Source organism: Eumetopias jubatus, unplaced genomic scaffold, assembly GCF_037043125.1.
Source record: "Eumetopias jubatus isolate StellerSeaLion01/CBP00866 unplaced genomic scaffold, mEumJub1_p1.0 scaffold_2, whole genome shotgun sequence".
Classification (NCBI taxonomy): Eukaryota; Metazoa; Chordata; class Mammalia; order Carnivora; family Otariidae; genus Eumetopias; species Eumetopias jubatus.
Genome location: NW_028274808.1, coordinates 189720625 through 189738679, shown reverse-complemented (window position 1 = coordinate 189738679; position 18055 = coordinate 189720625). Strand labels below are relative to the sequence as shown.

General features: G+C 42.1%; 1 protein-coding gene across 4 annotated transcripts in view; it reads right to left on the bottom strand.

The window, feature by feature from the left end:
* LDB2 (LIM domain binding 2) overlaps positions 1-18055 on the bottom strand; it is a 367396-nt gene that overhangs the window by 222831 nt on the left and 126510 nt on the right. For all 4 annotated transcript variants that reach the window (XM_028088801.2, XM_028088810.2, XM_028088818.2 and 1 more), the window contains exon 2: positions 10359-10461. In XM_028088801.2, coding sequence (XP_027944602.1) covers positions 10359-10461 — 103 coding nt within the window. The remainder of the gene's footprint in view (positions 1-10358; positions 10462-18055) is intronic.

Genomic DNA, 18055 nt, shown 5'->3' with positions numbered 1-18055 from the left:
TCCTCCTTCTACAGATCTTCAAAAATGATTCTGAGCCTCAGTTGTTGTCAATTTGAAGTCCTCCTGCCTTACTGAAAAGCTAAAGACACATGTTACACCAGGGAAGTTATCATCAAGGAGGAGATTAAAGACAGCACCAATTAGGAAAGGACTAACTTCATAAAAATAAACAAGTACATCATGTGTGAAGCTGATTCTCTTGAATGAATAATAAAAGCAAAATACATGAAGGCACCAAGTTCTTTAAGCTCCTGAATTCAAATACTACAACATGACTACCTTGATTAAACAATAAATAATAAAACACACCATGATGGGTGATTTCATCATGGAGACTTTCTTAATGAAATCCACCTGAACATCGCTTAATACAGTTGTAAAGAATGCCAGTTTAGCCTGACTGCGACAAATGCTTTATTTTACTTCATTTGCATAAACTAGGTCCATCTACAACCTGAAAATACAGCACAAAAGTGAAGATTAAGCTATATACTGACGTGTGGGGACGATGCCTCAAGTAAGCTCACCCCACTAAACAAGATCACAAATCAGAATTATACAAAGGAAATCCTGTATACATCTCAGCTTAGCACTGGTTTTTCAAAATGTTTTACGTTAAAAAAAAAGATACCAATATTGCATTTGGATATAGAGTCTAAAAATATAGAGGTGACCATTATTAAGAACAGGTTTATAAACAAAAGCAGAAGGCATCTATTTAAAAAGATCTGGCTAAGACCTGCAAACAGTCAAGTCCTAGAAACAATAGTTGACTAGAATTTTAGCTCTTCTAAGGCAAGAGATTTTGCTCATTTATCTTCTTATTGCCAGGGCACAGAAAGATGACACATGGAAAGTCCTTGAGAAATGTTAAATAGATAAATAGGTGTTTCAACTGAAATTACATCCATTAAGATTCATTCAGTAAGATTCATGTACCTAGTCAACCATTGCTGAGGACTACTAATTCTGTGAAATTTGGTGACACAACTGGACTTAATAGAAGATTGGCAGATTAAGTGGTGAAATTACCAACCCATGGGCCAAAGCACTAAAGGGAAAAAAAAGTCAATCCTGGTCTTGTGGGTTGGGTAGATGTGATCTTAATTTGGTGTTTAAAATATGAGTCTCAAATCCTTGTTCTGTTTGTGGATAAATTTCCAAATTGCTCTGTGACATTTCCGTTACTCCACAATACAAAATGAGTTGCTACAATTTGAGATTGTGATGGTGGAAACTTATTAGAACAGGGGAGAAATCATATGTGCAATGATGTGTCTGTGGTCTAAATAATCAAACCCCTTGAATAATAGTTGCACTATTGATCAGCCTACATCATTCATTCAATCCACAAAAATTTCTGAAAGCCTTATATTTGCAAGGTGTTGTGGCAAGGTGTTTTCTGTCATGGCTGTAGGGAACAAAGAGTCCTAGAAGGTTGGAAAGAGGTCTTTGCCAGCCTGAGTCTTTTCTCTCTAAAGTACATTTGATCACTCCCTTCTCAGTGCCTCATGGTACTTTGCCTTGCCTACTCTTCCAGTGTTGATGTTATTGCATTAGAGTTCATTGTGTATGTGTCTCTCCCTTGTTGAACTGTAGACTCCTTTAAGGCAGGCATTTAGGCAGTTACCACCCTCATGTGTATATGCTGAGCACCTGCACAAATGCTGGTGTAGTCAACTGGAGAATGCCTGCAATATGGACTTTGAATTTAAATTCAGGCAGTCTTCAACCTGCCCTCCCACCCTCTGTTTAGATGTTTCATTATTTAGGTGGGGCTGGTGAGTACAGTTGCTGAACATAAAAAGAGGCAAGACTGCTGTGAATAACAGGGCCAGGTAAATCTCTTAGAGTTTTTTTTTTTTTTTTTCATATGATGGGTCATCCCACTGTAGCTGCTCTGGAATTATCAAGATTTCATATCTGAGGATGAACTGGGTTCCTTCAAGTAGGGCTTCCAGATTTAGGAAAGAAAAACACAGGATGCCTAGTTAATTTGGGATTTTAGATAAACGACAAATAATTTTATAGCATAAATATGTCCCAAGCATTGCATTTGTATACTTACATTTTATCTAGCAATCCTATCTTCAAGATGATGAGTAAATTGGAGGTAAAGAGGATTGGGTGAGACATTTCTCAATAATTTTTTGTTGGGCAGAACATTTATTTTCTTTGCCCCCAAATAATAAATACCACTAGCACCACCTGCCATTGTGATAATGAAAAAAAAAAAAAGCCACATTTATCCTGTTACCCACCATGGTCTATTGCCATCTTGGTTTGAGAACCTTAGGAAAGACATAGGAATAGGAATATATTCCATGAAACCAAGAGTCAGGAAATGCATGTGCCAGGATCCCACAGATAACTCAGTCACACAGAGTCTCAAAAACAACTATATAATGTCCATTTCCTGGTTAATTTCTCATTTAGACCTCCCAACTAAATTCTTAAGGGCAGTCAGAGGCCTGACATGCTCAAGTCTGTGTATGTGACAATGAATTTTATCTTATTTTATTTTAAAGATTTTATTTACTTATTTGACAGAGAGAGAGAGATCGCAAGTAGGCAGACAGGCAGGCAGGCAGAGGGAGAGGGAGAAGCAGGCTCCCAGAACCCTGGGATCATGACCTGAGCTGAAGGCAGACGCTTCACCGACTGAGCCACCCAGGTGCTCCAACAATGAATCTTAACACCTGAGAAAAGATCCAACAATCATCCCAGATTTCTTAATAGTTTGACATACAAAGGGAAAATTAAAAGTCACCAAGTCCTAAAGATCAAATATAAATATGATAATAATTATATCTCTAACTTGTTTGGCACTTTAAATTTATTCAAAGCACTTGCTGTCCATTATCTCATGTGTCCATTTTCATGGTATTTATTAGTGATGAGAGAATGGAATGTCTGCTCCAAATCTATGGTTACAGCCAATTTACAACTTTTGATATCATCAATTTGAAACCACAAATGGGAAGACATTCAGTCTCTTTTTTCCTTTTCCAAAGTCTGTCAGTTCATCTATCAGTTGTGAGCTTTCTCTTAAGTCTTTTTTTATAGCTAGCCCTAGATTTTGTATCAATATCACAGTAGTATTTTCTTTTTGAGCTACTTAGTTGACTATGTTAACTTAAGGTAAGAGTCTTAAATAGAATGAAATCAGAAGTCAATGAAAGAATTTGTGATGAACTGTCTTCCTTTCAAAAACTGTCTGCCTCTTTATGATAATGTCTGGCAAATAGCAGAAACTTGTTGAGTTCTGAATGAATGAATCAAGGAATGAGTACAGGTGCAAATGAACTTCAAATGAAAGTCTGCTTTCGTCCTAACTTAATTTACTCCAAATCTTGCCAGCCTAATGAAGACTGCCGTTTAAAAGGGTCACACACTAAAATCATAACTTCAGAGGCTCGAGCCACCCAGAAACTATTTAATGCAGCTCCGTGCAAAGGAAAGCACTTTTTCAGTCATCTGAGACAAAGACATCTACGTCAGTATGCAACGAAATGCCACAATCATCCAGTAATTAACCATCAAGGCTTACTCTGGGGAGGTGCATTCTTTCCTCTAAGATACCCTTTCTAATGCAAAGTCCATTTGCTTTCCTCTGGTCATCAGTGAACAAAATATGGAGCCCATTGGTGCCTAGCTCAGTGGCTGGCACTCAATAAATATTCAACAGCTCCTTGTTCCCTGAGCAAAATACAGGGTGGAAAACTCACTCTTTTTAGAACAGATCATCAATGTAATAGTTTGGGACTTGTTTTAAATTGCCATCTTCTGTTAATGCAAGTTCGTCTTTAAATTCTTAAGGTTCCCATATAGAAAGTAGACGGGGCTGATTTGCCCAAATCCTGAGTTCTCCCTGCTGTGTGCCAAATGACTGGATGAGTAATAGGAATTATCCTCTATTTTAATTCCATGTATTTATTCATGCGGTAAGTATTTTCCACGGGCAGCACTAGGCCAAAGTTACATGTTATTTAATCGTATTTAATCTTCACAAGTACCCTCTGATGTTGGCACTATTATTATCTTAATGCTGCATATGAAGAAATTGAGGTTAAGTTAGTTTAAGCAACATGCCTAACGTCCTGTCGCATGCCTACATCAACAGCTGTAGTGAAACAAAGACTCAAAATGAATCTGCATGGATCCAAAGGCCATAATTTTGATCTCCACCTCCATAAATGTTTAAAAAATGAGGAGTTTTCAGAGAAACAAAATTACTTTACTGAGGAAGATCCCAAGGACCAGCTGGTATTGTCTCTTGAGAAAGCGTAGGGTCTTTAAGCACCAGCGACAGGAACCTGTGCCTCTTCAGATCTCAGGTGAATTCTATAGAGGCGTTGTTCGTAGAAGAGACATACGCACAGATTCTAGCCTTCTAAACCCCTTTTTCCCATGTGCTGCAGTGCATGCTTTTTTGCATGTAACTATTTTAAATGGCCACATTTGTGCCACAGTATTATAAAATGCTGTGTCAAAACACCTATACATATATTTAAGGTGTGAATTTCCCAGAAATACATTTTTAAGAAAAATTTTTAAGATTTTATTTAATCATCAGAGAGAGAGAGAGCACACAAGCAGGTGGAGAAACAGACTCCCTGCTGAGCAGGGAGCCCAATGGGGTTCATGACCTGGAGATCATGACCTGAGCCGAAAGCAGACGCTTAACCATCTGAGCCACCTAGGAACCCCCCCGCCAAAGAAATACATTTTTAATCATGCAATATGATATTAGAGAAAGAGAAAGTTTGGGAGAGGGTGGGGAAATGCTTTCCAAATTCCTATATACCAAGCACAATAAAGACACAGCTAGGCGAGGTGAACCAATAAAAAGCAGGAGAAAAATAGTAACCAGAGATAGCGAAGCTACTTGAGCCTCGTAGAATTTCTCTACCTTAGGGGGACACATCCAAATACACAACACATAAAAACACATATTACAAGAAAAAAATTGAAGAACTTCGTCAATATCGCAATGCTATCAGAGCTTTCAGGAAAAAAGGGATGTGAGGAAGCAAATGTTAAGGAGAAACAGCAAGTATAGAAATGGCTCCACTGAGGGGCCGATGTGCAGTTCTTCACAATATCTAATGGGACCAGATGACTGAGGACAACAGAAGAAAATAAGGGCATGGGGGACGATATGTCCTAAAACAATTTTCTTTTTTTGTTGTTGAGTGAATTGTCCCCCCCACCCCAGCAGCCACAGAGAGAAAAACAACAGTCTTGGGCTAATGTGACTGTGTAAATGTGTAGTCTCATGAGAAATCTTTAGTCCAGACAGAATACGGAAGGCAAGATGAAATAAGTATATGATCAAAAATTAGTGGACCCACCAACCCAAAATTACAAACAGTAGTTAAAGGATTCATGACAGGACGCCCAAGTGGCTCAGTCGGTGTACTGTCCAACTCTTGATTTCAGCTCAGGTCATGATCTCAGGGCTGTGACATCAAGCCCCTCATCGGGCTCCAGGCTCATCAGGGAGTCTGCTGGAGATCCTCTCTCTCTCTCTCAACCGCTCTCTCTCTCTCTCTGCTCCTCCCCCCCCCCGCTCATGTTCACTTGTACTCTCTCTAAAAAAATAAATTTAAAAATTTTTTTTAAAAAAGGATTAATGATAATTTTATCTGAATTGTCCTAGATCTCAATCTGGAGTCAGCAATGCTCACAGTAGAATTCAATGAAACAGTAGCCATTTAAGGAGCCTTTTCAAGGTGCTGGAAACTTTATATACATCATCTCAATTAGCCTCACTTTTCAGGTGAGGTCACTGATGCTCAGAAAATGATGCACACCAAACCACGCCAATAGTAAAAGACAAAGCCACGTTGGAGCTCAGGTCTCAGACCCCAAGCCCCTGCCGGACACTTTTCCCTGAAAAGCAGGCCAATGGGCAGTGCCCTGAAACAAGATGGCATTTTAGCAGTTACATCACTTTTTACCCTAATTTCCAAGTCAATGCCAACCTAGACATGGTTTTAGTGGAGTCTTCAGCCCCTCAAAGTACCAAGCCCCACACATTCTCAATCACCCTTCCCCTGTCTATTCCCTTCCTCCTGAACGTAACCTACGTACCAGAAATAACAGTGAGTTTCTGAGGAAAGCCTGGGAGGACGTAGTCTCTTCAATGCTGCATTTCAGTAGAAACTGCCCAGCAGAGGGTTTGTGTGACTCCCAGCTGACCAGCGAGTCTCTGCAGCAAGCTCTGTACATGGAGCACTCCTGAAAAGCACCTGCCTGATAGTAAGCTTCTCGCCGGCACAGAAGCTACGGGAATGCCAAGGCTGTTCATGTCTATCAATAGTAATAATCAGTGTTGCCTACTGTATGCTTCAAATGGTCTGAGGTTCTTTGACTGTGTTATCTCACTTAATTTTCATGCCAAGCCAAGGATGGTAGTATTACATCTTGCAGATGAGGAAATGGAAGTTCTGTTTACCAATCAAAGTATGAATTAACATCCAAACATGTCTGCTACATGGTGCATCCTCCCAACCTCTCCAATGTCACGAGAATCAGGAGAACTTTCTCCTTGCATCTCTCCCAGAAAAGAGAGATCTCCTGAAGGAATCACATATTTCCCACAGATGAAGAACATGGCCAACATGGACCTGGACACAGCCTGGGTCTCCTGGGAGGTTACCTGTACCATCACCCAAAGGATGTTTGTGATGGTCACAGAGGGAGAGAATGGTGTGGGACACCATTCCATTACGTGCGCAAAAAGGGGTCGAGAACTAGAAGTACTTGCCACAGGCTCACATCAACCTGAAAATGATCACTTTTGTACAAGGCGGGGAAGGGAAACAGCACATCATGCTGGACTTAGCATTATAAAGGAAGCATACAGAGGGCGCGAGAACCCCCTTCCTCTGCTTCCTTTGCCTTCCGTGTCAATGAAGGCTCGGTAATTATTTGTGACTTATGTTCCTGGAAATGTGTGAACTGACAAATCCATTTCTTTCCCTTTAGCTACGGGATGATGTAGACATGAGATGAGGATAGGGAAGGGAGGGTGCCCTCGCTTTGACTTTGGAGTCAGCCGACCTGAGGCCCAATGGCTCACCAGCTGGGGCTCACTGGAGACCAAGCTTCCGTTTTTAGAAGAGGCACTTTTCAGCTCCCACAGTCTTCAACTACTGATCTGCTGACAAAGAGGGAATTACCTGTCTCGGGTCTCTTCCCCACTCGAGATTCCATGTCACGCAGGTAGAAAGCTACCTCTTGGAACTGCCCACTTCTCCAGCTGCTGAAGAAACACCTTCCTGATGCTTCCACCAGGCAGGGATGCACAGCTCAATTTCATGGCTCGCTAACCTTATCCACCTGGCACCTCTCAACACCAGCCTCACCCCCCGTCTCTCAGGAAGACATCAGCAGTCTCCATCTGGTCATCATATCCCACCTGGGGAAGGAGTTCCCTTCCCCCCCTCCACCCCCCTTCCCTGCCACCATCAGGAGAGGAAAGGGGCTTGGGGACTGGAGTGATGATCAATACGGAGGAGTTTTATGAAAAAGAAGCTGTATGCTATCTCCAAAAGCATAATTATTTCCTGAATTATTATATCGCTGGTTCCCCCTTCTAGCTTAAAGTAGATCACACCATATCCTAGAGCTTCTTTGAAATCACCAGCAGAGTGCTGTGCATTATGTTCTTCCCACCTTAGAAAGTCTAGCGATCTAGGTCAAGGAATTGCTTTGCTACCATTCTGCCTGGTGTTAGAAACTTTTCCCCAAATGGCCATTATTCATTCAATCATTCATTCAACAAATATTTATTGAGCACCTATTGTGTATAAGTTCCTGTATCAATCTGAGAATCCAGCAATAAATAATAGAAAGCTCGTGTTCACACGGAGATGACATTCTAATAGGATGGTGACAGACACCAAATAAATAAGCCAACACATATTATAGGATTTACTGTAGCTTAGAGATAAGATATCTTAGAGCCAGATGGACCCTGTAAACACATAGAGATGGGGAGAGAGAAGGAAAAAAAAATTTTTTTTCTAGTAAGGGCTAAATAAACCCCATCTGGCATATTTCTTGGTACCTAAGATAAATGTAATTTGGGGAAATTCTTTACATATAGAAATGTAATAGCCACGTCTTGTTTTCTCTCTCAGAAATGCAGGGTTGTCAGCTCCCCAGGAGGTCTCAGGGAAGAGCCGTAGGCTCCTGCCCAGCACCAGCAGGTGTTTTCACAGCCTGGCACACACTGCCTGGACAGTGAATGGGTTAAGGTGTCGGCGCTAGAGCTTGGAGCGCTGCATAAATAGTGTGCGTCAGGCGTTCTAAGCATGCTTCCTCCTCCTTGTCTCCCCGTCCTGGGCTGTCAATCACCTGTCACTTGCCCGCACATCAGCAGCATTGTGCACATCACCAGGCTGTCAGCAAAGAAGCTGATGAGCCTCGGCTCCAAACTGTCAATCATCTTTGTTTCTCTTCTCTGCTCAGGAAATATTTTGGCTCATAGAAACAAAGAAACCTGGACAACAATGGCTTATAGTCAGGCATTTACTCCTGTGCGTGGGTATAAGTAAGATCTTAAACGGGTACTGATCACGCCTTACCCTCGAATGGTGTTGGGGTTTGGGAGGGGTGAGCAGAGGAAAGATCGAGTCCCTGTTGCATTAGTACAGACTTTAAAACTAATTCTAGTTCCCTGAGCAGACCCTGATGGATTCACAAACCAAAAAAACAAAACAAAACAAAACAAAACAAAAAACAAAAACAAAACAAAGAAACCCACAGGAACACAAAACAATGGTAACTTGAAGTTATCTGAGCTTATGCCTCAAAAGAAAATGAGAAGGCTCAGAGGATGGATGACTGCATGGTTTGAAATTATTCACCATAGATCAGGCAGGCTTTTGGGGAGAGAGTAATTGTTGGATTGCAGAGTTCATTTATCTCCCGGGACTTCCGAAACAGCAGCTTCTGTACCCGACTCTCCTTCTCTCCAGGGCATGAAGCTGCTTGGGGGCACCCACACACAGGAAGGCAAGTTCATTCTTCAGGACCCCCATGAGCTGGGCCTGCCAGTGCTTATGACAGGAATCATTATGTTGAATGCAAAGACCCTCTAAAACAGCCCACGGTCTGGCATAACCAGCAGCCCCTCTCACCCAAAATACTTATTAGAAATGTCCCGCTCCCTTAAAAGCCCACAACAAATAAATCTAAAGAGATGCTCCTGGCAATGAGTTCCAACTGGGCAGCAAGTTTAAGTTGTCCTGCTCTCCCCAGTTTGCCACTTGGGCAAAATCACCATGCATGCATTAGCATAATTAATCAGCTTGTCATACAATAGATCCAAATACTACTAAGTTGTCCAAAGCCCTCTAAAGTTAAAACAAACAAACAAACAAACAAAAAACTCTAGTGGCTTTGAAACACATTTAGCAACAATCAGATCTTTTAATCATGTTTATCATGAGCCTTATTATCTATCAGTTGCCCAATGCTCTGGATTGACAGTTCATACACACGGTGGTTGGTTCCATCATCATCTCTGTGTTTGTGACATTTGGGATGTTTTACCCTCTGACAGATCCTTTCATACTTGCAACGCCAATTTCTGAAAACACATCTCTTTCTGATCTAACCGGACATTAATTGCTTTTGTGCTGATGTTTCTATGCCTCTTAGTCTTATAGCACAACTAGCAAATCTGATCTCTGACAAGTTGGCTGAACCTAATCAGGACAGATCAGCTGCTACCCAAGGTGCCACGGGCAGTAATTTGAGGATCTTTACAGAGTTATCACTCGCTGGAAAGACAAGGAACTATAATTCTGTCAACACTAATCCAAAACTGTATGTTCAAAGCAGCGGTGGCCTCTCCCCCACCCCCAAGAAAAGCTAGCACTTGTCAAATAAATACCTGAGATAATTGATAAGACGAAATTAGGAGGCTGCGGCTGATACAGTAACTGTGAGAATTTCTTTCTTTCTTTTTTTTTTTTAAAGGAAACTTCAGAAGCAGAACATGGGGCATAAAATGTCAACTGTCAAGGATAAAGGAGGGTCACAGGGAAGAGTTGGATGGAAACCCCGCAATCCAGCTCCCACTCATCATTGGGTGACTTAGTTCATATTTGCCTCACTCGCTAAACAGGCAGGTGCCCAAACATTCTCAGCCTTGAAGGAAAGCTGTCTCAGCTGACCCAGGCTGCCAGCCGGTGACAAAGCCTTGATGGGAAGCAAGAACCTCGTCAGCAGAGGAGGTGTTATTGTGAGGCTGTCAGCCCCGTGCTATTCTCTGAAGACCCCTGTGGTTTTCTTACAGGTGCAAAAAGAAGGGATATTAGGAAAATAAACTTCTTTCTTACTGTAGCGCTTTGGTCCATCTTCCAAACAAAATGAAAGGGTTAATGTGGCATCATCTTCAAAAAACTCGGTGGCAAACGCGTCCCACCAGAGGTTGTCGCTATCCTGCAAAGAGACAGATCATTTATTTAACAGGCAAGAACAGAAACTACCTCAAAGCAGGAAAGGGAAAGGAAAAAGAAAGACAAACCCAGTCTCCACTTGCTTGTTACTCAGCATATGTGTGTGGGTGTTCTAGAAGGCAGGTGGGCGAGCATGTGGTCACTCCTCAAATTAATTGCCTCAAATGGGGACCGAATTCCAATTCAATAAATGAGTGAATGCAAACGGAATGAAAATTAATTCTCCAGGACATATTTGGGGAGATTTAATAAATGTACTTTGGAACACAATGTGACATTCTTTAACAAAAAAGGTTTACATTTCATGTAAAATACATTCAACTTCTTTTTGGTCTTTCTCTTTGCTCTTTTAAGAATTTGATTTTACCACCATATCACAACGAGTTGAAGGAAAGTACATTTTTAAAAGATAATTCATTCAAAAAGGGGGGTGTATGACTTGTAGCCCTACCCTACGCAAATGTTCTATGAGATACAGGCATTGCCACATGCGTGTACACAGACAGATGATACACAGTGGTCCACACTTACACAACCCATCACATGCATATGGATTGTTCTTGAGGATTGTTTTAAGATTATAGGCAATCTTGTTGCCTTGTTATTAACATGATTATTAAAAATAGAGCAGTTCAGCAGAATGCAAACTATCCATGTGAACTCTGTTTGTTTTGGGTTGAGCGTCTCTTGCTCATCCAGAAAACACTTTGAAACTGGCCCAGTTTAAGGCAGTTAAAATCATTGTTAATCATTGGAGGTGGGGGGGGTCCTATAAAAGCAAATCAGGAAGGTTACACCGAGTGTCATATTCTAAAAGTGGGCATCATACCTGGCTTCGTGCTCTGCATCTTGCCCCATGTACCCCCAAATTCTTAAGCACAATTTTTTTCCCAGAGAATCTTTGGTCAATGCCAGACTTTAGGAGGAGATGTTCTGCAGCTGCCTGTCAGATGAGGGAGGGGCAGCTCCCCACTCAGTGGCCCCCACTGGTGGAAATACTGCAAGCCTCTCTTCTTCCCGTTAAGTTGCTCTGCTTATGATAACATTAAGTTGTTGTCACTGGCAGGCATCAGGAATGAGCCTTCAATCCTGGCAAGAAGAATTAAAGGGCCACCGAAGATTGACGCTGTCTGTTCTCATTTCAGAAAAGCAACAGCTCAGGCAAATGAATTTTTTGGTCTTTTTTTTTTTTTCCCCTGGCTTCCTTCCGATCACCACACCGAAAGCCAGCACTTTTCTTGGTAAAACACAGTAAATATAAAAGCACCCAGGGGCAATTCATGACTCCACATACAAACTACCTCTCCCTTTTTTTCCCCCCAAAACAAATATTTATTGAGCATTTATTACGTGCAGGTCCTCAGAGCATACAGCTGGTTGAGAGACTGGTCCCTACCCTCAAAGGGCTCAAACCCACGAGTAGGAGAGAGCCAAGTGAGCGACGAACAGGAGCCTCCCTCCAGACCTGAGGCCACAGCACGAAGCCTGGGTGTTGTGGAAGCTGTCAGAGTTTCTAGAAAAATCAGTGTGCTTGGAAATGGAAGAAGCAGCTGGGGAAGAAAACCCCACTTGGGAGCCTGGGTACACTGGTTTATTTTATTTCAAATTGCTACACAGATGGAAAAAGAATGATAGTTAACATTTATTGAGTGCTTACCACATGCCAAGCATTATTCTAAGTGCTTTATGTGTATCTTCCCTCTTACTCCTTATTACCTCCCTGTTTCTTGTTTGTTTGTTGTTGGTTTTGGGTGTTTTGTGTGTGTGTGTGTGTGTGTGTGTGTGTGTGTGTGTGTGTGTGTGTGTATGTGTTTTGTCCTTACTCTCCTGTATAATTTAATTTTCTTGTGAGCAGGGGCTCTGTTTTGCTCCCTGCTCTATCTCCCAGGTCCCTGAATGGTGTCAAGCCCATGGTATGACTCAGTAGAAGTTGTTCAGTGAATGAATGAAGCCTTTCCCATTATGTATTATCCCAACTTTACAACCTCAGAAACCAAAGCACAGGTGGTAAATGGAACTTGCCAAGTACACTCAGCCGATAAATTGTCGGGCTGGGATTTCAACTCCGACCCTGTGACCTCCGAGCCCCAGCCTCTGCCTGACTCATTTCTCTGGCAGTCTTTGCCAAGGCAGAGGTTAGGACTTAGAAAGAAGGGAGGGAGAGTGAAAAGGGAATGTTTTGTCTCAGATTGGTCTCTGTCCGGCTCCTTGCTTCCCAGTACCACCCTGCTGCCAGGATTCACGCCCAGGAGGATGCTCACCAACCCGCCTCACACCATGCAGTACCCCACGTGGTATGACGTCAGCAGCAGAACTCACGCCTACGGGCAACCCTCAGACCCAGGCTTCATCCCAACACTCCCTCTTCTCAGCGATGTGAGCACAGACAATTTATTTTACCTTCCCGAGCCTGTTCCTTTACTTGCAAGTTGAGGAAAATAATAGGAACATAACAGTAATAATTTTCTTGTGGAGTACATGTGACAACAACAACCATAATAATAATTATCTTGCAGAATTTGATGTGAGTAGTAAGTAAATTAGTGGGTCTAAAGTGCCCAGAAGAATGCCCAGGACACAATGAAGATCAATAAAATGCCCCTTCTCTGCCTCTACCTACCATCTTTAGCATCATTTTTAAGGGAGGAGGCGTTGCGTGTTCTAAAGAACCGCCATCAAAAATTCATTTTCCAAAGGAGCCTGTTGATAAATCAAGCATGTTTCTTCTCATTCCAACTACTTGTAACGCATTTGCCTCGCAATGGCACCTGTCTGCAACAGAGTGAGAACTCAGAACAGAGGTGTATGGACTCTCCTTTGCCCTAATGATTACTCAAAGGGCCATGACTAGATCAGATCCTGCTCCTGAATTTGCCTGTCATCTAACTCTGGGTTTCTGGCATTCCTGCTAGGAAATGGAGCAGTGAAAGGCAAAAGCCCAGGGAGAACCCAGGCTGATCCGAAGGCCCTGGGAGCAAAAGAAGGACTCAGGCTGAAGTGAGGGGTGAAAAGTGCCAAGGAGCAGCCACACAGGGTCCACACCACCTAGACACGCCAGGACCAGCGGGAGCTGAGAAAGGCACAATGATCCAAGAAGGCGACATGCTATTCGATTCAACCAACTGCAGTGGAACATAAGATGAGTCAGTGTCTCAGGAAATTTCAGGACAGGTGCGGTAGGAGGTTACATCAGGTAGCTCTACGCACAAAAAAAAAATCACTTGGCTTTGGTTAGAAGAACATTTCAAAACTAAAAATGAAAAACGTAATTATTTCAGATGCAGAATAGTTACAAAATATATGTATATTTTGGGTTGGCTGATTGAATGAATGAATGAATGAATGAAATTCTTTAGTGTACCATCACAGACTCACCTCAAGAAACCCACTCTACAAAGTTTTCAAGAGATCTTGATTGTCATGACCCTACTTTGTCTCTTGGCTGATATTTCTAAAATGGCACACCAATTTTTTGATGCATTTTTAAATTATAATTGTCAACTGTCCCCCAACACACACATATATAAAGCTTTTGAATTAGTCTTTAGTTATGAGAGGATAGGTGTTTACGTGGGAAAGGGAATAAAAGGAGTAAAGCTTTGACAAAAAATTGTTGAATGTCAAGTATAGGCCAGTCTTGTGTTGACTGTGTGTGAAAGAAGCAGCTGATGGAAAGAACACATGTGTGGGGGGCCCTGGGTTAACAGTAGTACCCAGAACTCAGTATTTTCTAAGGGCTTTACATGTGTTGTACACTCATATTCACAATTGTCCAAAGTGCTACCAAGGGGCAGAGCAGGCAACCTTACAGAGAATTGACATCTGTACCCTCTATGTCACACAGACTTCAATATGTGAATCCTGCCTCTTATTAGCTGGAGGGCCTTCGTCAAGACACCCGACTTCTTTGCATCTATTTGCTCATGTATCAAGTAGGAATAATAATTTCAGTGCACTCTGAGGACTAAAAAGTAACTGCCTAGCACATAGTAGCTGTTCCATAAATGGCAGCTATTATTATTCATTATTGTTTCATTTGACTCTTAAAATTGTTACAGAGAATCCGAATTTCAGGAATCTTTACTCAGTAAAGATCAGACAGCTAGAAAATGGCAAATCTAAAATTCACTTACAAGTCTGCCTAACTCTAGTACAGTTTTTCAAATTGATTTTATTTTTTAGAACCGTTTTAGGTTCATAGCAAAATCATGAGAGAGGACAAAGATTTCTGTTCTATCCCCTGCCCCAGCACACACACAGCTTCCCACATTATCAATATCCCCCACCAGAGTGGTCCCTTTGTTGCAAATGATGAACCTACCAGTCTATGATTTTCTGCAAATAATTCTGCTGACAAAGTGATTTTTCACCTTAGGTTGAAGATGAAGGTGGTTCACAATGTAGACGAAGCAGCCAGCCTTGCCTAGAGGAAACTCTGCCAGAGCAGATCTCTGACTCCGGCATTTTCAGATCTAATTCCCTTTCCCCCAGCTTCACATGCTTGCCCTGAAAATCAACTTCCACTTTATATACGTCCTCCTTCCATTTTGCTGCCTACTGGAGTTCCTGGGATCAGTTAGGCAATTTGGTGGAAGACATTTGCATAATAATGAGGCTAGGTGTCCAGGCTGGCTGAAATGTAGCTACAAAGGCTTCTGTGGAACCAAATAAGAAACCTCTGGCAGAGATCGGACAGTCCTGAGAGGTAGAAGCTCAGTTCTTAGCTCACAGCCGCCACACGAGCTGTGGGCAAGGATAATAGATCAGCCCCTCCATCATTCAACTTCGGTCATTTAGAATGATATGAGCCTTGCAAAGGCCACAGGTGCTCTGCTTGGCCACATGGGAAGAAGAGCAAAGGGCCAAGGGAATATAAAGAAAAATGGACTGCTTGACGTTTTGCAGTTGTATCTACAGGCTAGCTCTCCCGCCTCTTGGGCATAAACCTTGCGCCTCCAACTTTGGAGAAATGGAAGAACCACAAAATTCTCCATTCTCCTTGCAAAGCAGGCAACGTATAGCCAAGGTTAGCAAGTTGACCCGAAGGAGGCTGCGTGAGTAAAGTTGCCAAGCTGTTTTGGGGCAAGGATTCCAAAGAGAAGCTCACTAAGTCTGAAGTCTGAAGGGGATGAGGCTCAATCCCCTCAAATCAAACTGACAAGGAGGTCAAGATCAACGTTTTGGGACTTCCACATAATGGTGATGGTAAATGACCTCCAAAAGAAATGTGTGGGATGGGCGTGCAAGTCAGTTCCTAGCAGTTATAATACATATGACATTTGGTATATATATATGGTAAAGACATTCCATTCAGGATAAAGCCATTCTTACCACACTGGAAAGGGCCCAGCGTAGTCAGTTTTCCTGTGTAGCCAAGGGACCTCGGGCAACTTATCTTTCTGAACCAGGCGGTTCCTGGTTAACCATCGCCTGACTCCCTGTCTTTGCATATGTTGCTCTTTTGGCCTCAAATGTGCAGCACATGCCAAGTCCCGGGCTTTTCACTCCTTTTTCACTGTCTCCTGTGCTAGGAAACCTTGAAAACTCTACCCTCGTGAGCACGTGAATCAAATTATAATTGAATCACTGCCTTACAATCCTCTAGTAACCTGGGAGATACTTGGGAGGGACGAGGTGTTAGGCATGGCTCCATCCCCAACAGAGCTCCCACCTATAGATTACCCAGTAAGGGAGTATAAAAATGGAATGAGCCAACGGAGAGGCCATGCCCACACAGAGTCCTCCTCTGGTATCGTAGGAGTCCTGAGAGTCTAAACTCAGTGGCCAGGGAACCAGGATGGTGTTCAAGCTAAGCCCTCTCTGTCTCACTTTCCGTGAGCAGATGCGCTACCCGGGCACTTGAGAAGTTGACATGGAGACGGATATTTTCAAAATGATCTCACGCCTGCATTGCCATTCTATTGCGCCACCTTTTGGGTATTTTTCTTGTCCTTTTCAGCAAAACGTTGGCTAAATGAATACACGTCGCTGACCGTAACTTAAGTGAGGTTTTACTTTATTAATTTTTTTAAATAGAGAGTAGAAGATTATGTGAAGACCCATGGGCCCGTTATCCAGAATTAACAATTATGAAAATGATATCTTATTTTCCTTTTTTAAAGGAATTAAAAATTATAAATAAAAATAAACGTCCTGGGTCCCCATATCTTGCTTTGGATTTTTCCTCCCTTCCCCCAGGCTCCCATAAACAACTGTCTCGTGGAATTCATTCGGCATTTCTTACCCCATCTTTTATATTTATACACACATAGGACTCCATTCATAGATGGTCTTATTTTATGTTTTTAATATTTTATTTAAATGATATCATACATTATGTTCCTTCCTTTTTTTTTTCATTCAACATTGCTTTTTGGAGACCTAACTATTTTATACATTAAGCCTTCTTCCCATAATAGTGCACTGAATGAACGTAATATATTTTACTTAAGCATTTTGCTACTAATGATCTCTAGACAGTTTCTAATTATTCGCTAATACAACAATGCTGCGATAAGTATCTTTATAGTGCCCCTTTGTGCACATGTGTAAGAAGTTCTCTGGGGCATATATCTAACTTGACTGTATGTAGGCATAGGGTATGCACTTGTCTATATTTTGGCTCTGACATTAGGAGACCTCTGTGCTTCCAAATTGAAGCCTTTCTGGTCTGACTGATGCATGGGTAAAGATGAAATAAGGTGCATTTCTAAGCAATGTCTTTCCAAGTGGGATCTAATAAGAGGATCAACGTAATGCCAAAATAGAGTCCAGCCTGCCAGGAGAAGGATGAGCATCTAAAAGTCCAAAGAAGATGCAATAATGGAATAATAAACTATTAAATTAAAAAATGAAATTAAACAATTTGCCTATTATTCTCTTAAGGCACATTCTCTTAAGTGTATCTCAGGGGCTTCATTAACCAAAAGGAGGATTATTTCTTGATGCTGACACAAGAACGAAAGCATAGGCTCTTCGTGGTCCTTCAAACTAACTCATGAAACAGAGTCAGCGTGGGAGGGGTTGGGGATCCTGCTCTGTGCACCCCGCCTGCCACAAGGCTCCTGACAGAAGCCATGCCTTCTCCAAGCAGACAGGTCCTCCCAGTCCTTGCTATTGTTTGGCATCCGAACAGTAGATATTTAATGTTTAGTGAATATTAATAAGTAAAAAGTGGATTCTTTTCCCAAAGCTGGAAAGTAACAATAGCAGAGAGCAGCCTCCAGGTAAATAAAGATGAAATTAACTCAGCCCAAACACAGGCAGGGGGAGTGGTGTCGACAATTCTTGTATATTTTAATTAGGCAAAAATGCCACAGAAGCTTCTCCACTCCAAACAAGCTCCTGTATGCATTTCTGTGATTAAAATCCTTGGTCCTTTTGTCCCATCTCACAGGTGAGTCCAAGAACCACTGGCAGCCAAATCATATATCTGGATGAGAGATGCACTCGGGTCAAATAGCAGAAGAGAGCTTAATTACGTTTAGAAATCCACAAAAGCATTTTCCTTCCATCCCCGATTCTCTCCTGTTCCCATCTCTGTCCCTCTCCACCAAACACAGGGTCCCAGGGCTAGG